The sequence below is a fragment of the Podarcis melisellensis genome (genome assembly GCF_964234715.1).
Source record: "Podarcis melisellensis genome assembly, chromosome: 2".
Classification (NCBI taxonomy): Eukaryota; Metazoa; Chordata; class Lepidosauria; order Squamata; family Lacertidae; genus Podarcis; species Podarcis melisellensis.
In genome coordinates, this window is record NC_138529.1 from 20,723,992 (window position 1) to 20,747,882 (window position 23,891).

The 23,891-nt window shown below is 46.6% G+C and overlaps 1 protein-coding gene across 2 annotated transcripts in view; it reads right to left on the bottom strand.

The window, feature by feature from the left end:
• Positions 1–7,770, bottom strand: part of GDF11 (growth differentiation factor 11) — a 29,267-nt gene extending 21,497 nt beyond the window's left edge. For both annotated transcript variants that reach the window (XR_014165121.1, XM_081898864.1), the window contains exon 1: positions 5,690–7,770. Coding sequence is in view for 1 of the 2 variants with exons in the window: in XM_081898864.1 (XP_081754990.1) it covers positions 5,690–6,080 (391 nt within the window). In the remaining variant the exon portion in view is untranslated. The remainder of the gene's footprint in view (positions 1–5,689) is intronic.
• Between the last annotated feature and the right edge of the window lie 16,121 nt (positions 7,771–23,891).

The window sequence follows — 23,891 nt, forward strand, 5'->3', positions numbered from 1 at the left end:
GTCAATTCAACTCAAACAATACATATCTCCATCTCTTTTTTTCACAGCTGTATATGAAAGGAAAAAACAAACTTATCTGGAAGATCTTTTGGACATTGGGGGGAAGCAAGTCAGTGTTAGAATAGAGCAGGCTTCCTCAGCCTCGGCCCTCCAGATGTTTTTGGCCTACAACTCCCATGATCCCTAGCTAGCAGGACCGGTGGTCAGGGATGATGGGAATTGTAGTCTCAAAACATCTGGAGGGCCGAGGTTGAGGAAGCCTGCTATTGAATAGAGTAATATCTATAAACAAGGATGTGGTGGTAGAATGTTCCTCCTAAAAGTCAGACAGCTAAGGATTTTAATCAGGATTGCTTTGTGTCAACATCGCCTTACAATATTGCAAGCAGATAGGTAGCCGTGTTGGTCTGCCATAGTCAAAACAAAAAAAATTCCTTCCAGTAGCACCTTAAAGACCAACTAAGTTAGTTCTTGGTATGAGCTTTCGTGTGCATGCACACTTCTTCAGATACTTCTTCTTCATATCTGAAGAAGTGTGCATGCACACGAAAGCTCATACCAAGAACTAACTTAGTTGGTCTTTAATGTGCTACTGGAAGGATTTATTTTTTTTGTTTTGAATATTGCAAGCAGGTTATTTATCATTCATTGTTATTTATTTCATTTCTATCCCATCCTTCATCACAAAATGATCCCAAGGCAGATTACATCAAAGCAACAAATAAAACCAGTATTACAGAGTCATAAAAATCATTCCAACTATTCAGCATAGTTAAACTCCTATGTTCACAGCCCCCCACACTTATTTACACCCTTGAGCTTTGACAGGTAATTCCACCCACAGAAAAGAAGGACCAAGCTCACTGTATCACCACTGTGTGTGATGAGACCTTGTACACCCAAGATTTGTCCTAAACTATACCAAACAAGGGACGCGGGTGGCGTTGTGGGTTAAACCACAGGGCCTAGGACTTGCCAATCAGAAGGTTGGCGGTTCGAATCCCCACGATGGAGTGAGCTCCCATTGCTCGGTCCCTGCTCCTGCCAACCTAGCAGTTCGAAAGCACGTCAAAGTGCAAGTAGATAAATAGGTACCACTCCAGCGGGAAGGTATACGGCATTTCTGTGCGCTGCTCTGGTTCGCCAGAAGCAGCTTAGTCATGCTGGCCACATGACCCGGAAGCTGTACGCTGGTTCCCTCGGCCAATAAAGCGAGATGAGCACCGCAACCCCAGAGTCGGTCACGACTGGACCTAATGGTCAGGGGTCCCTTCACCTTTATACCAAACAAGCACAGCAAACACATTTGCTTGCTTTGCTCTTTCCATCCTTCCACAAGGAGGCATGTGAAGCTATTCTGCCCATGATGGAGGCAGACGTTCCATCCTTGGATACATATCGCATCCTACCAGAACTTCTCCAGAAAAAATAAGAACTTCATATGCCTTTGCAAGGGTTAGGGTTAGATCAAGATGGACCAAACAGGCTTTCTTTCTAATACTACCTCAAATCCTATTCCAGTTTTCAGTGTCATTAAGAAATATATAGGGAAACTAAACGAGATCAAGGCTGGAGTCAGAGAAATTTTCAAGGTAGACTGGCAGCTCTATTTATGTAGGAGATTGCATGAACAACTTTCTCTAACTATGGTTGAGTTGCTGATGTACTACTTACTTTACATGAGGCCATTCCCACGCTTCAAAAATGAGATGGCATTGCTCTAAATTTAGTGATGAATATGGATGAAGTGTATTGCAAGTACTTCATTATGTTTGGTAGTACTCCTTACCTGTCAATTCTTGCTCACTTCACCATCAGGTTACCTAAGCTTTTGCCTCATAGTGATTTCACTAATGATTCCTTAGCCTGAATATCTGGCTAATAGCCAGTGAAGTCATTATGATTATCCTCTGGCAGATATTGATTTCGAAGAAGAAACATTACATGTCTCTTTGAACTTTATTGAGCTAATATAATCAGCACAAATTGCTACAGAAGCTTAAAACCAGCTTATTTAGTGCTGGGTCATTTTTGCTGCAATATTTCTGCTGGTTGTTGTAAAATACGTTTGGGTTAAGGAAGTCAGAGGAAAAGAATATTACACTGATCAATAGTAACCACAATTCTTCTGTTTTACCCTCTAAGCTCAGATACACTCCAACTTCTCTCAGCTCTCAGTTCACCAGAAATTGGGATTTAAGAGTTAGTTCTGATGATCCAGCCATGAATGTTTATGGTATGGGCAGACAATGGATTTAGAGACATTTAACAGTTCTGAGATGAGTTCCCTACCATAATCAAAGCCTGGTTTTATGTATTTGCCTTTCTGGAATTAAAATTATTAATTAGGTAAGGATTATAAGTCAGCTTGCATATTAAAATGCTAACAAACATATTACAAATCTAACAAGAAGTTGATGAGGTTGTGCATACTGTATAGGTAATTCTTCCATGTGGTTCCTGGCTGGAGTCAAATAGGTCTGTTCTGGTTCTTGCAATTTAAGGGTCAAAAAACCCTCACATCTATATAAGAATTTACAAGATGGGTGTACAGTGTGCTCTTACTCAAATGTTGCTACTATTTAGCATTCAGTGAACACCACTAGCATTCTGAGTGCTGGAAAATTGGCTGAGTTACAATTATATTTAGCATCCAGAAAAGTATTATCGTGCGGTTACCATTCAGAATCTCAGCTCTCCCTTAGTGCTGTCATTGCATTCTACACTGACATGCAGCCTCATTGAAAACTGGAACTAGAGAGGACCAGAGTATGACTCAAGATGTGCGTCACTGATCAGTGCTGATAGCTCCAATCCTGCAAAAGTTAGTCATCATGGTCAAGTTTCACTAAAAGCAATAGAAAATTAAGTAATTTGCAATTAACTTGTTCCATTGGTTTCAATGGAGCTTTGTGAATCAAGCTTTAGCTGGATAGGAGCTGATAGTTCACACATGCGGTTATCTTTTTTAAAAAAAATCAATGTAATATAAGGAAATTGTAAGTTCTGTTCCTCGGGATCCATGATGATTCCTTCACACAGGAGAATCATTGCTTGACTTGCAGTTAACAAATGGACATGTGTGTTTGTATTAGTTACAAGAGAGATATGCTAAATCAAGTTTTAAGCAGTTGTGGAGCCAGTTGTATGTAGAGTTTTCATATAGGACCACCTGTCATATGAAGAATGGTTGGGCATTACACTCCAGGATAATGATGCCTTGCAGCTAGGTAGCTAGTCTTGTCTATACTTGCTCTTCTCTCCAGGCTCCCATGCACCCCACAACTTTTGAAAGACTGAGTGAGTGAAGCTTAGATTTTGTTACCCCTAAAGGTACCGCTTCTGAGGTTCCAAGGACTCACTCTTCAGATAGAATGCACCTGCTGTTTGCTGCACCGCAGCAAGTCAGCTGTGGTACAAAAAAAGTACCTGCTGCTATCCAATCAGTAATATCTGCTTAGCCATATGATTAGGATCTGGCCCTCTCCCCTACCTGTGGCTATATACAATGGCTGAATGTGCTTTACTGTGCTAGGCTGCTGGCGCTAAGCAAATGGTTCTGGGCTGTCACCCTCATTGAGCCTCACAGAAAGCTAAGAGCTGGTTGAAAATAAATACAGTGGTACCTTGGGTTAAGTACTTAATTCGTTCCGGAGGTCCGTTCTTAACCTGAAACTGTTCTTAACCTGAAGCTAATGGGGCCTCCTGCTGCTGCTGTGCCACCGGAGCACGATTTCTGTTCTCATCCTGAAGCAAAGTTATTAACCTGAGGTAGTATTTATGGGTTAGCAGAGTCTGTAACCTGAAGCATATGTAACCTGAAGCGTATGTAACCCAAGGTACCACTGTATAATTATTCCGGGATGGAGGGGAGCCACAAAATTTAACATTTGTTTAAAAATACCTGAAGGAATAGCACAAGATCTCGTGTTCCCATTTTGTGTCCCTGTTCAGTTGGCACTGGGGGCAAATGTCCCTACCACTCCAAGTGAACAGTGTGGCTCCTGTCACACAGAGATTTTCACAGAAAGCTTGACATTCTTTCTATCTTCCACCCACAGGCCACACTACCCATGTCACTTATTATGTTCTAGAGAGGGCGCATATTTCAAAGTGAATAAATAAGAGGCCTTCTTTCCAAATAACTGCATGCCCAGAACAAAATAAAATAAAATCTGGCAGTGCTCACTCCAGAGTTGGTTTCAAACACCAAGCCCTGACACATGCGGTGATGCCCCAAGTTTTGAAATATGCCAGAGGTTCCCAGAGGTTGAATATTGCTGTTGGGTTTTCACATTCAGCCCACTTACAAATAAACTTGGCAAGAGGACACAGCAGCAAGAAATATTGCACAGCACTTAGGCCCAAGCTGTCACCACCCCCTGGCGACTCTGTTTTCCCAAAACACTAAGAAACATTTATTTTTAACTGGGGGTTTTTTTGCACAAAAGGGGGGGAAATGCCATCCATGTGAGTCTACAATAAATGAGAGAAGTACAAAGGGCCATGAATCTTGGCAGATCTGGAAAGGGAAGAGGGAGGGAGTGTGTGTGCATGCTCAGGGAGGCAGCTGGATATTCCAAAGCCTCGGGCTGGGCAAACTTCTCGAGCTGTTTGCAGCTGGCGAAAGGCAACCTCACAAAAGGGATTACGCCTTCACTTGGCAGGGGGAGAAAAAGGAGCCACACTCTCTCCAGAGCTGAGAAATGCCGTTCCCCCCTTTCTACTTGCAAGAGAGCTGGAGTGGCAGACCGCTTTCAGAATCATGACACCTTTGGCAGCAGCGCTTCGGGGCCAGAGCCTCTCCATGACCTCTCCTAGGTTTATTTGGCTTTGGCAAGGGGGGGGGGGAGAGAGAGTACTTTTCATGCAACGCCAACCTATGCGCGCGCGCACACACCCCCACCGCCTTCTTTTCCAAAGCCCCAGCTCGGAAATCCACAGAAGATCCGCAAAGAGCACAGCGACAAAGCTCACCGCTAAGACGAGTTTGCACAATAATACTCCAAACGCGAAAGGCTCGATGGAGCCACTCTACACAAAGCAGACCTTTCCTTCTTCAGACGCAGCCGGTTGGCAAAGAACTTTGCACAACTTAAAAGCGACGGTGGGGCTTTGGGGGGGGGCGATAACCTCATTGCATTTCCCCTTTCTTTTCTTTTTTTGCAAATAGAAGAAAGGGAGCCGAAGGTATCTTTGAGGGCAGTGAGATGATACCTTTTAATGTGCACCAACACAGGAACAACCAACCATTCAGGTCAGTCCCCTCCCGGCCATTGCTCTGGACTTGTTCAGCATGGAATAAAGCAGCTCATGGAGAGAGTCTGAGAAATATTGCCAGCGCTGTGGAGGAGGAGGAGGCGGCTGAGGATGCCTCCTGAACACCTGGTCAGCGCGCATCCCCCTCCACATACAGAAGAGCAACCAATCTGGGCTCAGGGGTCCCTGAGGATGGCAGCGCTGCCTGTTCTCTCAGAGTGATTTATTCCTCGCTGAAATAAACAATAAGCTCCGGGACTTGCAGAGGCGATGTGGGGTGGCCAGGCGAGAAGCCTGCTTTCTTCCTTCGCTCGGCGCCCCCACCTCATCCCACCCCCCCCAAAAAACCCCCAGATACCGCTAAAGTTGCGTTTCCCATGCACCCAAAGACCCCCTTAGCGCGGCCGTGCCTCCTTAACAAAGAACTTACTTTCTTGTGCCATGCTGATGACAGTCTCGGTGGTGGCATGGTACTCGTCTTCCTCCAGATAGTCGTCGTGCTGGAAGGAGTCCCCTTGGAAGTCGTGCAAGTCCAAGATCTGCTGCAGCGGAGGCGCTTTGGGCAACAACTGGTTGACCACCTCTCGGGTGATGTTGGGCGCCTCTTTGAGCCTCAGCTTGCTGAGGATCTGCGACTTGATGCTCTCCAGCCTCATCTCCTTGCTGTGCTTCCGCCACAGACACACCGGGCAGCCCTGGTCCTCTGCCTCTGTCACCAAGGGGACTCCCACCGTGGGCGCTTTATCCGCCGGCTCCCCCGCGCAGAACTCCAAGGACAGCACCAGGCAGCAGAAGAGCACACGAGAGCTGGGCACCCGCATGGTGGGCGAGCTGCGCGGTGCACCCTCCCGCCCCCCGCCCGCACCAAAGCCCGGTCCTTTCTCTTGCAAACAAACAAAAAAATCGCCCTGCTTTGGCCGTGCAGGGGGGGGTGGGGAGGGATGGCGAGCCGCAGCTGCTGGGTGCTGGTTGTTGTTGGTGGTGCTGCTGCTGCTGCTCTTCTGATGGCTAGAAGTTCTTTGGGTTGGAGATGGTGGGTGACTTGCTGGTTGGGGGAAAGGAAAGGCCGGGGTGGGGGGGAGAGGGGGGAAAAAAGGACTCTCCTTTTATATCCCAACTGAACTGTGTCGTAAAAAGCCTTGATTGGCTGCGGAGGCAACAAAAGATCTCCTGGCAAAAGGGCTGTCACCAAAGGGGGAAAAGCGAGCGAGGAGTTCTGCGCGCTCGTCTCGTGTAAGCGCGAAGCAGTCCAGCCTCGCTCGCCTCTGTGTGTCAAACCTTTTAAGCGCTGGCAGCTCTCTTTGAAAGCCGGAGGGGAGGGGGCGCCCCGGGGGGCGTGGGGCGTGGGGAAGAGGGATCTGACAGCCCCTTAAAGACACAAAGTCCCCTTTGCGCAGCCACCTTCCCCCCTTCTGGTTACCTTCCCCGGGAGGCAAATTGCGAGGTGGTTTTAATAATGCATCTGGCAGGGGAGGGGCTGCTGGGAGCGGGGAGGGGGCGGCTCGGGCGCCTTTGGGAGTCGAGCAAGGGCTGCTGAGCCGCGTCGGGTTCAGAGGTGGCCATTTAAGCAACGAGGGGACTTAAGAGGGGAGGCATTGCTGCCGACCCTCTCTCCTTTCCCTCCTCCTACTCGCCCGTGGTTCCGATCCTCGCCTGGCACTTCCTTATAGTTGCCCACTTTGGACAGGTTAAGCTCTCCTTTTCATCCGGAGAGAGTTTCTTTCCCTCTCTCTCTCTCTCTCTCTCTCTCTCTCTCTCTCTCTCTCTCTCTCTCTCTCTCTCCACACATCCCTTTCATTCTCATTTCTGGGACGTTTGACAGTTTCTAAGTGCCCCCGGACCATCTAAATCCCCGATCGATGTGACGGTTTCTAGATCCCTCCTTTCTCTCTCTCTCTCTCCGGGTCGCGGGCGCTCTGACAGTCCTTAAGTGCCCCCCTCCCCACTCGGGCGCAGCAAGACCCGCGCGCCTCCGCTGCAAAAGAGAGAGAGAGAGATTCGTTTTCTGCCAAGCGAGCAGTTTTCTTTCTGCCTTTCTCCCCGGCTCTGGCGTCGCAGCTGTCACCCACTCAATAACCCTCCGCTGCCCTTTCGCGTTAATGCACTGCAGCTCCTTGCTTTGCATGCTGGAGCGCTGCTGCCTCTTTCCCTTTCACAAGTTACAATCGCATCTCCAAGCAGGGCGCTGCTAACCGGGGCTGCGCCTGGGGGTGGGTGGGTGGGTAGCTGGGGGAGGCTGCTTTTTGGCAGGTCCCGAGCCCGGCTCCAACCAGGAGCCACGTGCGGTTTTGTTGCCTTTTTTCCGCGGTGTTGTTTTTGGCCGTCTGATAAAAGGCGAGCGGGCGAGCGGGGGAGGTGCGTTTCTTTCTCTCTCTCTCTCTCTCTTTCTTTCCGAGGGCAAGCGCTGCACCTTCCGCCCCAGGGTTCATCGACTGCCTTTCCAGGGCTCTAGAGACCCCTCGCTTGTGTCAGCGAATCTCCCGAGCGAGCATCTCTCTCTCTCTCTCTCTCTCTCTCTCTCTCTCTCTCTCTCTCTCTCTCTCTCTCTCTCTCTCTCTCTCTCTCTCTTCTCCGCGCCCCCCCCCCTTTGCAGGCAGCCCACCCCGCCCTGCTCCGCTCTGCTGGGCACAGTCAAAGCCTCCAGGGTCAAGGGAGCGTAGCAGGGGGGAGCTGGCCAGGTGAGACGCCTATTAATGAGGTGGGCGGTATAGCCGAGGACAGCGAGCGAGAGAGCCCACGGCCTGGGAGCGAGCGAGGAAGGAGGAGGAAGGAGGCCAAGGACAGCGAGCGAAAGGCGATCCTCCCTCTTCCTGGGGGAAAAAAGAGGGAAATAAAGTGGGGAACGTTAAAGTTCGATTTAACGTTTCCAACAGATGCGGGCCACCCGCTTAAACAGCGCCTGTTCTCCTTTACTAAACGACTCTTTTCCTTTTCCCCTTCAGAAAAAAAAGACTGGTTCGCGGTTCCAAGGGAAAGCTATTGCACTCAAGGCGATCCTCCTAAACCCCCACTGTCCCTGAAATGCGCTTTCCCTTAATGAGCCGGAAAGCGATTCTTGTTTGAATGATTCGTTTCCGTGTCCGCGCCCCGCCCCAGGGTGAATTCAGACGGCCGTTTAGCCAAGCGGTAACTTTAGCGCTTTCCCTGTAGTGATGTTTTCCCGGTAGTGTTGTATGGAAGTGAGAGCTGGACCATAAAGAAGGCTGATCGCCGAAGAACTGATGCTTTTGAATTATAATGCTGGAGGAGACTCTTGAGAGTCCCATGGACTGCAAGAAGATCAAACCTCTCCATTCTGAAGGAAATCAGCCCTGAGTGCTCACTGGAAGGACAGATCCTGAAGCTGAGGCGCCAATACTTTGGCCACCTCATGAGAAGAGAAGACTCCCTGGAAAAGACCCTGAGGTTGGGAAAGATTGAGGGCACAAGGAGAAGGGGATGACAGAGGACAAGATGGTTGGACGGTGTTCTCCAGGCTACCAGCATGAGTTTGACCAAGCTGCGGGAGGCGGTGGACGACAGGGGTTTCTAGCATGCTCTGGTCCATGGGGTCACGAAGAGTTGGACATGACTAAACAGCTAAACAACAACAACAACTTTAGTGCTGTGGGGTTCAGATAACCAAGTGGTCAGATGGTCATCTTTATGGTCTTGCCAGGTGATGAGCAAGCATCTGCACCTGGTCAGGAATCCTAAGTCTCCAAGGGAGTCAGAATCTCCTCCTCTTTCTCAGAGTAACACAGACTCTCATCTTACCAAGTGTTAACCAGCAATTGCCAGTGAACGGATCATTCCCTGGTGTCTGAAGGACCTGGCAAAAATAGTCAATTTTACAACCTCGGGAGGTTTGGGGCTGTTTACAAGAATGTGTGCATCAGGTGTATTTGTTTTGGTAAGGGATGGGAAGTACATTTAGGCCAGTGTGCATATGTCCCTTCCTTTCTTCCCACCCCACAAAAAGGTATTTAATAGTCACAGCTTGACACTCAGTCTATGCAGTTTAAGAGTCTACTTTCAACAATAACCAAAAAGGTACAAGACAAAAATGGACTGATTTCCCCTACTGTAGTTTACAAACTGCTCAGTCTTCTTTCTTTTTTAAAAGGGAGGAAAGCAGGAAAGGAAAGTGACTCTGGAGATCCTCACTTTAAGCAGGAGCACAGTTTCATGTCTCTAATATGCATTAGTCACTTGGTGCATAGAATTAATGTGTCCAATATGTAAACCCTGGGCTTTTTTTAGCCAGAACTCAGTTTCGTCACCTCTCCAGTGGACGCCATTGCCATTCGAAGAGAACGAGGCAAGCATTCATAGTGAGTTCTGGCACCTCTTTTTTCTAGAAAAATAGTGACAAAACACACTGCTTAACACATGATCAAAGGTAATCTGAAATAAAGGAACAATGGCCTGCATCACTTGCACAAGTAGCATTATAGAGCTTTCCCAAAGTATTGCAGCTTGAGATTGGAAGCTGCAGTCCTATACAAATTTACCTGGATGTGATTCATTCATAATTTCTCTGGACAAAAGAAGCAGATTATAATTTCATCTGTAGAAGTCTGCAACAGTTGTAAACTGAAGGAACTGTAGCAGCACAGGAGAGGAGCATACATACATTCCTTAAGGAGCATGTCCTGAGATTCCAAAGTACAGTGGTACCTCTGGTTACGTACTTTATTCGTTCCGGAGCTCCATTCTTAACCTGAAACTGTTCTTAACCTGAAGCACCACTTTAGCTAATGGGGCCTCCTGCTGCTGCTGCGCTGCTGCCGCCCGATTTCTGTTCTCATCCTGAAGCAAAGTTCTTAACCCGAGGTACTATTTCTGGGTTAGCGGAGTCTGTAACCTGAAGCGTATGTAACCTGAAGCGTATGTAACCTGAAGCATATGTAATCCGAGGTCCCACTGTAACCATTTTGAATATGCAGAATGTCTTAGTATCATAGAACCCCCATACAGTAACCACGTAAAACAGAGGGGAAAGCTCTTGCATCTCTAATAGCTGTGTAGAAGGAAAGGGCATTTCAGCAGGTGGATAGCTTACATAAAGAAATAGGCAACACGGATTAGAATTTGCACCTTGACCCTAAACTTGCATCATCAAAAGAGAGCTGTTAAAGGTTTATCCCTTCTCAACAATTCTCAGCATGCAATTTTGGAGCTTCAGGTTACATCCTGTGACTATGTCCCCTGAAATTGTTAAGCCTCATGTTCTTCATGATTCACTTCCAACTCACTTCTGGCCATGACGACATGTTTATTTTATATAAAGGAATCTAATATGCCATACTTTACCTGGAAGGGTCATGAATCAGTGGCAGTTCACCTACTTTGCAAGCAGAAGTTCCCATATTTAGTAGCATCTCCAAGTAGGACTGGGAAAATATTCCTGTCTGAAACCCTGGAGAGTGAGTTACTTCCAATTAGTGTGGACAATAATTGCCCAATGGTCTGGCTCACTTTATTTTAATGCTTTTTGGCCCTGAGAAGCCACTATTGCTCACCCACCTATTTGTGCCTAACTGGATTCTTTGTTTATCCTTCCATGTTGCCATTGGGATCTTCAACCTTTACTCAAAACTGGGTACTCATTTGCTTATGAGCAGCAGAAGCATATGCAATAAAGACCATGCACCCTTTTCATCACCTGGCTTGGAAGCTGCTTAGTTAAATGGCTGGCCCATTACACAGAGAATGGGGGACCTACTGAACTGAACTCCAAATCCCATTGAGCCCCAGTCAGCATGGCCAGAGATCAGAGGTGATGAGAGCTGTAGTCCAACAAACATCTGGAAGACCACAAGTTCCCCATCCCTACATTTGACTAAATGGCTTTCCTTTGACATGTATGAGCAGAACATCTTGCATATATACCACATGCATAAAGCACAAGGGATGGCTCAAAAGGCAGAAATAGTTCCCCCTGCATGTAATGGGCACTTTATAGGATCCATTGACACACACAATACGTAAATTTAATCAAGAGGGGTTGGCTTTCTTCAAGCCAATACAATCTTAAGCTGCGAGTTGAAAAGTACCTATGCTGGTTTCCAGGTGTTTTCAGATCAAAAAGCTCTGGACAAATACATACTTGTGTACAGTAATCCAAGAGTGCCCATAAAGTCTTAATGATATTTAGAAATACCATTTTGTTTCTGACTATAACACCACTGCTTAATAGGCCATCTATGAAGTTATTTAATTCTGCTCTGGGTGGTTGCCATTTACATCAATACTGCTGACGTTTTATTACTGGAGAATTAATAGACTATCCTAGAAGCCCAATGACATGCTTTATGTTCCTCTGCTTTAATATGTGTCCATTTTACTTTATTTTTTGAAGGCTATAACTCAGCTGCCTTTAATGGGTTTTTCTTAAAAAAATAAAAATCAGCCAGATTATACTAGCCTGATACTCAGAGATTTAAAGAAATAAAAAAGCTGTTGTACAGCATTTCAGCCCCACAAGTACGTGAAAGTCTTTCCACTCCCCAAACTGGCACCAGATAGCTTGCACGTGTTCTCTTTGGATGTCAGGGCCCTAACCCCAGCAACAGAATGGGCCACGGATGTGCTAAATGCAACTGTGTGTGATGATATGTTCAGTGGCGTAGCGTGGGTTGTCAGCACCCGGAGCAAGGCAAGTAATTTGCGCCCCCTAACCCGTGGATTTTAGCACTCGAGTCTCTTCCACTAGATTAGCGCCCCCCAGATGTTGCGGCTGGCCCCCCTGCACCCCCCACGCTACACCACTGGATATGTTGCCTGCTGAACTTAAAGAGGTGCTAGTACACCCACCCTGGACCCAATGGACTATAACAACTATGGACCCAGCACCAGCGCCCATTTCTTGGCAAGGCGATGAAGAAGAAAGCGGTTGTGGAGCAACTGAAGGTATTATTGGATGGACTTCTGGATATACTCCAATCTGGGTCCAGACCCAGTGTTGGATTGCCCTGGTGGATGACCTTTATCATGAGAGAGACACCCTATTCCTTCTGCTTGACCATTCAGTGGCTATTCTCTTGAACTGGCACTGTGGAATTGGGATTGGTGGCACTTATTACAGCACCTCTGTTCTTACCTTCAGCACCATGTTCACAGAGTAGCACTGGGTGAGTGCTTGTTGGCCTCCTGGCCCTCAGTTCCACAAAATTCTATTCTCTCTCTTCAGTGCTATTTAACACCAATATGAAGCTGTTGGGAGCAGTCATTGGGAGTTTTGGAGCAAGGTGTTATTAGTACTCTCTTAGACTGGCAGCCCAATTTCTCCAGAACATCTGAATCAGGAAAGGCTATGAAAGGTCTGGGCTGGTGTCTGTCTGGTTCACCAGCTACAATTATGTTTGGACAGGGATAGCCTGACCACTATAGACCATGCACTGGTAATCCATGAGACTGGATTACTGCATTGCACTTTGTGTGAGGCTGCCCTTGGGCCTGGTCTGGAAGCTCCAGCTGGTTCAGAATATGGTTGCTAAAGTGCTGATGAGACAACATGTGACACCATTGTTAAGGCATTTGTACTGGCTGCCCATCTAATACCAAGACAAGTTCAGGATTCTTGTATCAATGTATGAAGCTCTTAAAAAATTAGACCAAGGGTACCTTAGGTTCCGGGACGCGGGTGGCGCTGTGGGTTAAACCACACAGCCTAGGACTTGCCAATCAGAAGGTCGTGGTTTGAATCCCCGCAATAGGGTGAGCTCCTGTTGCTCGGTCCCTGCTCCTGCCAACCTAGCAGTTCGAAAGCACCTTAAACTGCAAGTAGATAAATAGGTACCGCTCCAGCGGGAAGGTAAACGGCGTTTCTGTGCACTGCTCTGGTTCGCCAGAAGTGGCTTAGTCATGCTGGCCACATGAACCGGAAGCTGTACGCCGGCTCCCTCGGCCAATAAAGCGAGATGAGCGCCACAACCCCAGAGTCGGCCACGACTGGACCTAATGGTCAGGGGGCCCTTTACATTTACCTTAGGGACCACTGAGCCCTTATATTCCAGCTCAGTCATCAAGATCATCTGCAGAAGCGTTGCTAGTCACCCGCTGACTTGGTGAGGTTGATCTGACAGCAATAAGAAACCCAGCCTCTGTAATGGTTAGCTGATGATCTCTGATTTTAAACGTTCACATGGTTTTTATTGTATATAGATATCCTTGTAAACTGCTATGATATTTTTTAAAATGATACAGCCGTATATAATTTTTTTTTTATAAATTTACAAGTAAACTCTAAGGCATAAGAAAGCTCTTTCTCAGGTATTTGCTGCCTGAAGAACAGCAGCCGTGCTGTATCAAGCCCAGAGCCATTAAAAGAGAATTAGGAAAGGAATGCCACCTTCATATACATAGAACCCTAAAGATTGATGAGCCCATCTCAGTTCTTTGCCATCCGGCTCCGCAAACTATCAAGCTCAGTTATAAAAAGGTCAGATATAGTATGCTTTATATCTCCTTTGGCTAACAGAGTGTGTCAGCTGAGCACAGGAGAAGGCTTCACCATTGATTTGCGTTAATGTCCATTGTGTTGAAAATTGCTCAGTCACAACAACCATGGAATCTCTTGTCCCAAATAATAAAAGATCACAAAATATAAACAGTACAATCCCCCAACCCAGCTTCTCAGTTATCCCATTTATTGTGCGTTTAAAATGCTTAGTTCCAAATCCTAATGTCTCTGGATAAGTCCCTTCATTGGAGCTGCTGTTATAAACCCCTATTAATATTGGTATTTCTCATCAAAAGGAAACAAACTCCATGGTAAGTCACATTTGCAGAGTACCTGAGATAGATTGGAGGAAACTGTTGCCCACAACCCCATTTCTAATACTGTTTGCACCTGCAAAAGCTTTGGGCAGCCATACTGCTTCATTTCCAAATAATTTTATGTCTTGTAATTTCCTACTGAAACCCTGTACCTTTTTATTCTGCAAATCTTCCAGTTTATTTTTTTGTCCTGCTTTTGGTTGCACTATAGAGGAAAACACTCCTCCAAACACTAATGCAATAACATCGGGGAAACCTCAGCATGGGTAGGCAAACTAAGGCCTGTGGGCCGAATCCGGCCCAATCGCCTTCTAAATCCAGCCTGCGGGTGGTCCAGGAATCAGCGTGTTTTTACATGAGTAGAATGTGTCTTTTTATTTAAAATGCATCTCTGGGTTATTTGTGGGGCCTGCCTGGTGTTTTTACATGAGTAGAACGTGTGCTTTTATTTAAAATGCATCTCTGGGTTATCTGTGGGGAATTAGTTCATTTTTCCCCTCCAAAATATAGTCTGGCCCCCCACAAGGTCTGAGGGACAGTGGACCGGCCCCCTGCTGAAAAAGTTTGCTGACCCCTGCTGTAGACTAAAAGAATCTCTACTTGTATGTACTTCCATATATTGTTGTGGGGGAGAAAGCAAGCCCACCTGCACCTAACAGTAGCAGGGCTGTTCTATATTGAGAAAAAACTAAATGGAGGGGAATGTAATTTTGGCTATGTAGATATGGGGAGGGGTCTGCTCTTATAAGTAGCCTTTTCATTTGTGCTGTTGACAAGGATGTACATCCCTCTGAGCATCTGGTTGCTATCTGGTGCTGACAGGTTTTCACTTATCACTCTGGTTTTGTTGAACGATATATCTATTTCTAAGTCCATTTTAAAGGACTGTGCTACTGTTGGACTGTGTGAGTCTGGCTACTTCCTACAACTGGAGACAAAGGCCATCCATAGTTAAATTCAGGACTGGTCCAAGACAATTTGCCGCCTGAAGTGAAGGACAAGATGCCCTTCCAGAGAGGGATGCCAACTGGATTAGCAGTTGTGTCATACTTCAGTATTGGCTGTCTTCACCATACCTGAGAGCAGTAGGGTAGTTTAGGGGTGAGGAGACAGAGCAGAATGTGTAGCACCTTAACCCTCCCCCCACAACATTTCCCCACAACTTGCCACCTGAGACAACCACCTCATTCTACCTAAAGGTAGCGCTACCCCTGGAGAATTTTGGCAGATGGATACATGAGACTGGGCCTTTAGTGTGGTGGCACCAGTATTGTAGAACTCGCTACCATTACATTCTCTCCTTATGTAGTTTTAGACATTTACTGAATGTTGTTGTTCAGGCCAGCTTAGCGAGTTTGATAGCCTTTAATTTGCTGCTCTTGTGTTTTAAGCTTCTATCGTTGTTAAAACTGAGCTGTTTTTAATGTGTGTGTTTTATTGACACACTTTAATTGTTTTAATCCTGTGTGATGGCTGTGATGTATTTATCTTTTTGCAAGCGGCTTTGCATACTTGGGTAGAAAAGCAGAATTAAAACGAAAAAACCAAACAATTAAACACAGTTATATTCATCCAAATCCCACCAATTAACTGGAGGTATTTTGTGACTGGCGGTTTTTACCCTGAGCCACTAGTAGGCATGATTTGTTGACCATAATTACAGCTGGACTGCAGGTCAAGAGGAGCAGGGGCCACTACAAAATTATTCGGGGGGAAAAGGAGGAGGAAACAAATACAGAATTGGGGAGATTTACAATAGTGACAAATAATGAGGAGTTTGTTGTAATTTGTTCTGTCCAAACCAACATTTGATGAAGGGGTGGTATTTCTTTAAAACGTCTGCAGTCTCTGTCATTTACTTTTCTAACAAGCAGCTTTGAAAGGGTTAGGAAACAATGAAGCCCTTAAGTCTAGGTAAGAAAGTCACAACCCTGAAGCTTGAGGAATGGGAACTAACTCAGCACAGGAGGGATGTACAGGCTTCCAAACAGTAGAGGATCAGCTACAAAGAGCTACAAAGCACAGGCCTGCCCACCACTGGTCTATGCAAGAATTTTTTTGCTAAACTAGCCACTGGAAATTGCAATATATTTTGATAAACAACACACACACACACAGAGGGCAATTATTTCCAAGCCCTGCATCTCCATAACATATCATATCTCTCTCTCTCTCTCTCTCTCTCCCATAATGCTAAGGCTTCCCAGCAAAACTGAGGGCCCATAGACCTTAATCACACAACACAAGCTGTGGTGGTGGCCACAGTCTTATAAGCCATTAAAATATTTTACATATTCGTAGAATTGTAGAGTTGGCATGGAAGGGACTCCAAGGTGAATCTAGTCCTGCCACCTGACATGCAAGAATCTCAGCTAAAGCATCCATGACAGATGGCCATCCAACCTCTGCTGAAAAACCTCCAAGGAAGGAGAGTCCACAACTTCCAGAAGGAACAGCTCTTACTGCCAGAAAGTTCCTTCTGATGTTTAGTCGGAATCTCCTTTCTTGTAACTTGAAGCAATTGGTTCCAAGTCCTACCCTCCAGGGTAGGAGAAAACAAGCTTGTTCCCTCTTCCATGTGACAGCCCTTGAGATATTTGAAGATGGCTATCCTATCTCCTCTCAGACTCCTCTTTTCCAAGCTAAACATACCCAGCTCCTTCAGCCTCATGGAGGATGAATCTAGAAGTGGCTACTAGTCCCGATGGCTGGATATGGAACCTCTAGATTCAGAAGTATTGGGCTCATGTCCTGCTTGCAGGCCTCTCATAAGACACCTGGTTGGCCACTTTGGGAATGAGGATGCTGGGCTATACAGTGGTTACAGACTCCGCTAACCCAGAAATAGTACCTCGGGTTAAGAACTTTGCTTCAGGATGAGAACAGAAATCGTGCCCTGGTGGCGCGGCGGCAGCAGGAGGCCCCATTAGCTAAAGTGGTGCTTCAGGTTAAGAACAGTTTCAGGTTAAGAACGCACCTCCAGAACGAATTAAGTACTTAACCTGAGGTACCACTGTACTGACTTTTGGGTTGATCCAGTAGGGCTTTTTCTTACGTTCTTATGGAATAATAATAATAATAATAATAATAATAATAATAATAATAATTATTATTTATTTATACCCCGCCCATCTGGCTGGGTTTCCCCAGCCACCCTGGGCGGCTTCCAATAAAACACTAAATTACAATAACCTATTAAACATTAAAAGCTTCCCTAAACAGGGCTGCCTTCAGATGTCTTCTAAAAGTTTGGTAGTTATTTTTCTCTTTGACATCTGGTGGGTGTTCCACAGGACGGGTGCCACCACCGAGAAGGCCCTCTGCCTGGTTCCCTGTAACTTGGCTTCTCGCAGCAAGGGAACCGCCAGAAGGCCCTCGGCGCTGGACCTCAGTGTCCAGGCAGAACAATGGAGGTGGAGATGCTCCTTCAGGTATACTGGACCGAGGCCGTTTAGGGCTTTAAAGGTCAGCACCAACACTGACCATATTGAGCTGTCAAGACTTGCCCTGCCTTGCAACAGAGTAAAGCTAACCCTACTAGTGATGGTTGTGGAACAGCAAAATGTCTCAGGTGCTGACTTCTAGTCTATCATGCTATCTATCAAGGATGCCTATCTCTGCCTTATATTTTCTCTGCATAACATGAAAAGCTCTCTTTCCACACATGCTTTAGAACCTATGGAGGATCATAATCCATGTAACATACTGGTGCATAGGAATTTGTATTAGAGTGATATTTATCAGTATTATTATATTCCTATCTGCATTAGAAATTTCCCTGTGGAGTTGACGTAACATAAACAATACAAAAACAATTAAGAAACCCATACAATAAATCTGAACAATTGTAGCACTGTACAGTGGTACCTCGGGTTACATACACTTCAGGTTACATACGCTTCAGGTTACAGACTCTGCTAACCCAGAAATAATACCTCGGGTTAAGAACTTTGCTTCAGGATGAGAACAGAAATCGTGCTCCGGCGGCACAGCGGCAGCGGGAGGCCCCATTAGCTAAGGTGGTGCTTCAGGTTAAGAACAGTTTCAGGTTATGAACGGACCTCCAGAACAAATTAAATACTTAACCCGAGGTACCACTGTACACAGATTTGAAAGGCAGGAATATTTTATGATATCTTTTGACAAGGGGAAGAAAAAACTTAAAATGGTTTGATGGGAAGCCGCTGCCCTACAGGTATTTCCTTGCCTACTGATGCTTTGTGTTACAAATAATACATAGGTACACTGTTAGCGATGGAAAGAGTTTGGCCCATCAGAAAGAACACAGCATAATATGCAATCGAGAGCTAGCTGATGTACATGCTAAATTGGCCTAATCCTGAAAGGCATCTTAATACACGAGCATCACATACACAAGGAGGGAATGTGAGCTATGTGTCATGGAGAGGAGAGAACAAGCCTATAGTCATGACAGAGGGAAGGTTAACAGGACAGATAATTTGAATTAATACGTACCCCAAAAGGATAGCACCAGATTCCTGGCTGAAGCTCATTAAATGAAATGTTTACCAAAGGTAATAGATAGTTGTTGTTGTTTAGCTTTTTAATCGTGTCCGACTCTTCATGACCCCATGGACCAGAGCATGCCAGGCACTCCTGTCTTCCACTGCCTCCTGCAGTTTGGTCAAACTCATGCTGGTAGCTTCAAGAACACTATCCAACCATCTCGTCCTCTGTCGTCCCCTTCTCCTTGTGCCCTCCATCTTTTCCAACATCAGGGTCTTTTCCAGGGAATCTTCTCTTCTCATGAGGTGGCCAAAGTACTGGAGCCTCAGCTTCATGATCTGTCCTTCCAGTGAGCACTCAGGGCTGATTTCCTTCAGAATGGATCGGTTTGATCTTCTTGCAGTCCATGGGACTCTCAAGAGTCTCCTCCAGCACCATAATTCAAAAGCATCAAATCTTCTATAATAGCTGCCTCAATTGGTAGGGAGAATTCCAGAAGAAGAAAACAGCAGAGTATTGATTTGGGACCGGAGGGAATAGGAATTCCTTTATTGACTCACCTAGACAATGACAAGCCCTAAGGCTCCTGGCCCTGTGGCTTAACGATCCATCTTTGAAGGGCAAAACCCCCAGGTTGAATGCCAGAGGCACAAAACTGCCGTTGCAGCACCAGTTTATAGGGATATTGGTCGAGTTTACAGTTCTGCAGTGATGGTGAGAAGCCAGGCTTCTGGGTCCTGACCTTGGTTATACCTCAAGCAACACTGTGGTCAGATATTTTTCTGGGTGTAAGCAAAGGAAAATCTGGATTGTGGGGTAACACCACAAAAAAAACCTCGACTATTTTCAGATCACTCTGAAAAGGTGAAGGGCATTTGGTTGTTGGACGTAGAGCTCTTGGAGCGGAGAGTAGATTTAGATAAAAATAATGGGGCCAGGCATGCTCTCTGCATAGTGTTGCCCTGGATGGATCTGGGATCTGTAATGGGAACTAGGATTTCTGATTGCTTTCACGTATGAAGAGGGTGAGGGAGCAGCAGGGCAAAGCGGGATAGGAGAATGCAGCAAACACAGCTATTTCCCAAGGAGCTGGGGGTCAATACCACAATAGGTAGAAGTCAATACATATGCGGTGATGGTCATAGAGCTGGTGAGAAGAAATATGGTTAAACACCCCAAAAATGCTTTGCTTTTAAAAAAGACACGCACATTCAGGCAAATGCATCCAGTGGCGTAGCGTGGGGGGTGCAGGGGGGGCCGGCCGCACCAGGCGCAACATCTGGGGGGGGCGCACTCGCCACCTCCAGAGTCGCTGAAGAGCCTCAGGCGCAGGCTGTAGCAGAGCCCCATGTCTCGCGGAACCGACGAGCTGTGTGTGCGTCCGGGCTGAAGGCGTCCGGCAGGCAGTGGCTCTCAGCACTCGCCGCGGATGGCACGCCAGGCAGCCCCTCCTCACAGCCTCGCCGCCACCGCTGCCGCTGCCGCTGCAGCTGCTGGGCCATGTTGCATTTTCCTTGCCTCTCTGCCCTCCTCCTCCAAGCGGCGTCGTTTGGGCAGCAGCGCCAGTGGCAACTCGCCTCAGATCACCTGACACGGACCCGCCGCCGCCGCTGTGGCTACCTTACCGTAAGTACCCCAGCCCAGGCAGCAGCAAGAAGAAGCTGGCAGCGGCGGCAGGTTAGGGGTTAGGGGGCGCAAATTACTTGCCTTGCCCCAGGTTAGGGGGCGCAAATTACTTGCCTTGCCCCGGGTTAGGGGGCGCAAATTACTTGCCTTGCCCCGGGTGCTGACAACCCACGCTACGCCGCTGAATGCATCAATTGAATAATGCCTGCCTACATGTTTGATAACCATTTACCGTCATTATCTGAGAGTGTTAAGGCATAAGCTCCCTATGCAGTTCCATTTATTGTTCGCCAACATCACATGTTCATTTGCACCAATTCCTTTTTTAATGAATATTTATTGAATTTTATAACAAATAATAATACAAATCTCATTCATCATGTTATATACAATTATTCTCCCTCCCCTCCTCTGGACTTCCCTCACCTCCCCCTCTGCTGAGTTATTTGGTTTTATTTATTGTATCCTGCTTTCCCTACACAAAAATAAAATCCCTTATCATTTCTCTAAAATATCTGTTACTCAAATGAAATTGTGATAACCATTTACCACCATTATCTGAGAGTGTTAAGGCATAAGCTCTCTATGCAGTTCCATTTATTGTTCGCCAACATCACATGTTCATTTGCACCAATTCTAGTCTTCATTTTTTAAAATTTTATTTTACCAGTTTCCCTGGGAGAGAAAACAAGGTGAAAGGCCAATCATGTACAATAAGCCTGCAACCTGCGCACATTCAGCTTTATGCACTTGGCAAAAAAGAAAAAAGAAAAATAAGTAGAAAAGGAAAAAATACTTTTGCATTCCCACCCCCCGTCAGATTGCACCAAATGAGTTTTGACTATGCGCGATTTTGGCTTTAGGCTTGATCTCCCGAACGTAACCCCCACGTAAATTGTGGGCTTGCTGTACCGGACTCTCCATTTCAGGATCTCCATGTGAAAAATCAATGTTTCATTGGCCACATCAGGTATGAAGGCTAATTTGAATAAGCGATCTGTTTTTGTGTCTTGGCACTGCAATTTCCCATTCCCAGTGCCTTCGGGAATGACATTTCTCTGATTCATTTTTCGTTCCAGAAATACATGGATTGCACCAACGATGAGGTGATGGGGATAGATAGAAGGAACAGATATTGTCATCGTTCCTTGCTTGTGAACTGCCCTGTGGCATCTGACTGGCGACTGGTGGGAGACAAAACGCGAAACTATCATAACCGTTGGTCAGAGCCAGCATGGTCACCCTGTTTTTCTTGTTTCTGTGCCAACCACAAGGGCTTATGGGGAAACCCTTTGCAACAGCAGTTCTAGAGAACTTCCTTTAACTCATAAGGCCTCCCTGTCCCACCCCCATTTTTTAAAAAAAAATATATTTGCTTCATCTATCAACTAACTTATTCTAGTTGAGCTGTAGTGCAGCTTTAGGACTGCCACCCTAAAGCTTCAACAGAAATCTTAAAGGTAAAGGTAAAGGTACCCCTGCCCGTACGGGCCAGTATTGACAGACTCTGGGGTTGTGCGCCCATCTCACTTAAGAGGCCAGGGGCCAGCGCTGTCCGGAGACACTTCCGGGTCACATGGCCAGTGTGACATCGCTGCTCTGGCGAGCCAGAGCTGCACACGGAAACGCCGTTTACCTTCCCGCTGGTAAGCGGTCCCTATTTATCTACTTGCACCGGAGGTGCTTTCGAACTGCTAGGTTGGCAGGCGCTGGGACAGAGCAGCGGGAGCGCACCCCGCAGCAGGGATTCGAACCGCCGACCTTTCGATCAGCAAGTCCTAGGCGCTGAGGCTTTAACCCACAGCGCCACCTGTGTCCCATAACAGAAATCTTAATATAGCCCTAATATAGTACCTTAGGGGGGGAAGCATGATGTATATTTGGGGGGGGATAATACTATAAAGAAAGATATCCTATGAGGTGTGTAGCCATTTGGTGCCACACTAGCACAGTGGCAACGGAATGGAGTGGCCTGATAAAAGGTCATGGCTAGCTGGAACCCTGAATCAGAGAACTTTGCACTGCAGCTTTTTGTTGCAGGTCCTGCTTGAATTTTATATTCTCTGCACATCCTAGGTCCATAGTATATGATATACGTTACTTTATTTTTCACTCTATAAGACGCACCAGACTACAAGACGCACCTAGTTTTTGGAGGAGGAAAACAAGAAAAAAAATATTCTGAATCCCAGAAGCCAGAACAGCAAGAGGGATCGCTGTGCAGTGAAAGCAGCAATCCCTCTTGCTGTTCTGGTTGCTGGGATAGCTGTGCAGCCTGCATTCGTTCCATAAGACGAACACACATTTCCCCTTACTTTTTAGGAGAGAATAAGTGAGTCTTATAAAGCAAAAAATACAGTAACTTGTTTACTGAATAAAGGTAAAGGGACCCCTCATCATTAGGTCCAGCTGTGACTGACTCTGGGGTTGCGGCGCTCATCTTGCTTTATTGGCCAAGGGAGCCAGCGTACAGCTTCTGGAGCAGTGCATGGAAACGCCGTTTACCTTCCCGCCGGAGCGGTACCTATTTATCTACTTGCATTTTGACGTGCTTTCGAACTGCTAGGTTGGCAGGAGCTGGGACAGAGCAACGGGAGCTCACCCCGTCACGGGGATTCAAACCGCCGACCTTCTGACGGGCAAGTCCTAGGTTCTGTGGTTTAGCCCACAGCGCCACCTGCATCGCTACCGGTATCTTTTACAAGTATGTCTCTTATGTCCGTGAATCTGTCTGTCCAGTTTTCCTCCTAAGCCAATTTGTCAGCATGTGGGTTGGAAAAGTACTGTTGCTGAAAAGCAGGCGGGGAACACAACCTGCAACATTTCACTCCCACCTACACAAATGCCTCTTCCTCTTAGGAATGACGTGAGGGGACAATCACCACTTTCTCCTGCGTTTTAGGAAGGCGCTCGGGTCTTTTGACGCTGGCAGCAATTGCCTTGATCCCAACCCCCTACCCCAACTCTGTTTGCATACCTACAAATCAAATATTTGGATGCCTGGTGTTACTTCACACTAAGGAAAGGGAAAGAAGACTATCATCTGCAGGTCTGGAAGCAAGGGTCTGGATCGCACGTATATCAAAGTGTTGGTGCTGACCTTTAAAGCCCTAAACGGCCTCAGTCCTGTATACCTGAAGGAGCGTCTCCACCCCCATCATTCTGTCCAGACACTGAGGTCCAGCTCTGAGGGCCTTCTGGCGGTTCCCTCACTGCGAGATGTGAGGTTGCAGGGAACCAGGCAGAGGGCCTTCTCGGTAGTGGCACCCGCCCTGTGGAACGCCCTCCCATCAGATGTCAAGGCAATAAGCAACTATCTGATATTTAGAAGACATCTGAAGGCAGCCCTGTTTAGGGAAGTTTTTAACGTCTAATGCTGTATTGTGTTGCTAATATTTGGTTGGGAGCCACCCAGAGTGGCTGTGGAAACCCAGCCAGATGAGCGGGGTATAAATAATAAATAATAATAATAATAATAATAATAATAATAATAATAATAAATGCAGATTGGAAGGTGAACAATAACTGGTGTATGTCCTCTCTGTTGCGAAGGCTTTTTGCCAGCTGTATATGATATCCACCAAAAGAAGCCAGCTGTTAGCATGCAGAGGCTTGGGTCCACACTGGTTTGTGAACAGATCTGCCACTTCCACAGTTCAGCTCTCACAGAAAGGGTGGTAGCTAAGGCTTCCTTGGGACAGCCTTGGGCTGGGAGCTATTACATTCCCTGCCTACCCAGTGACGTTTTAGCAATAGTCAACACTCTCCCACTGTAT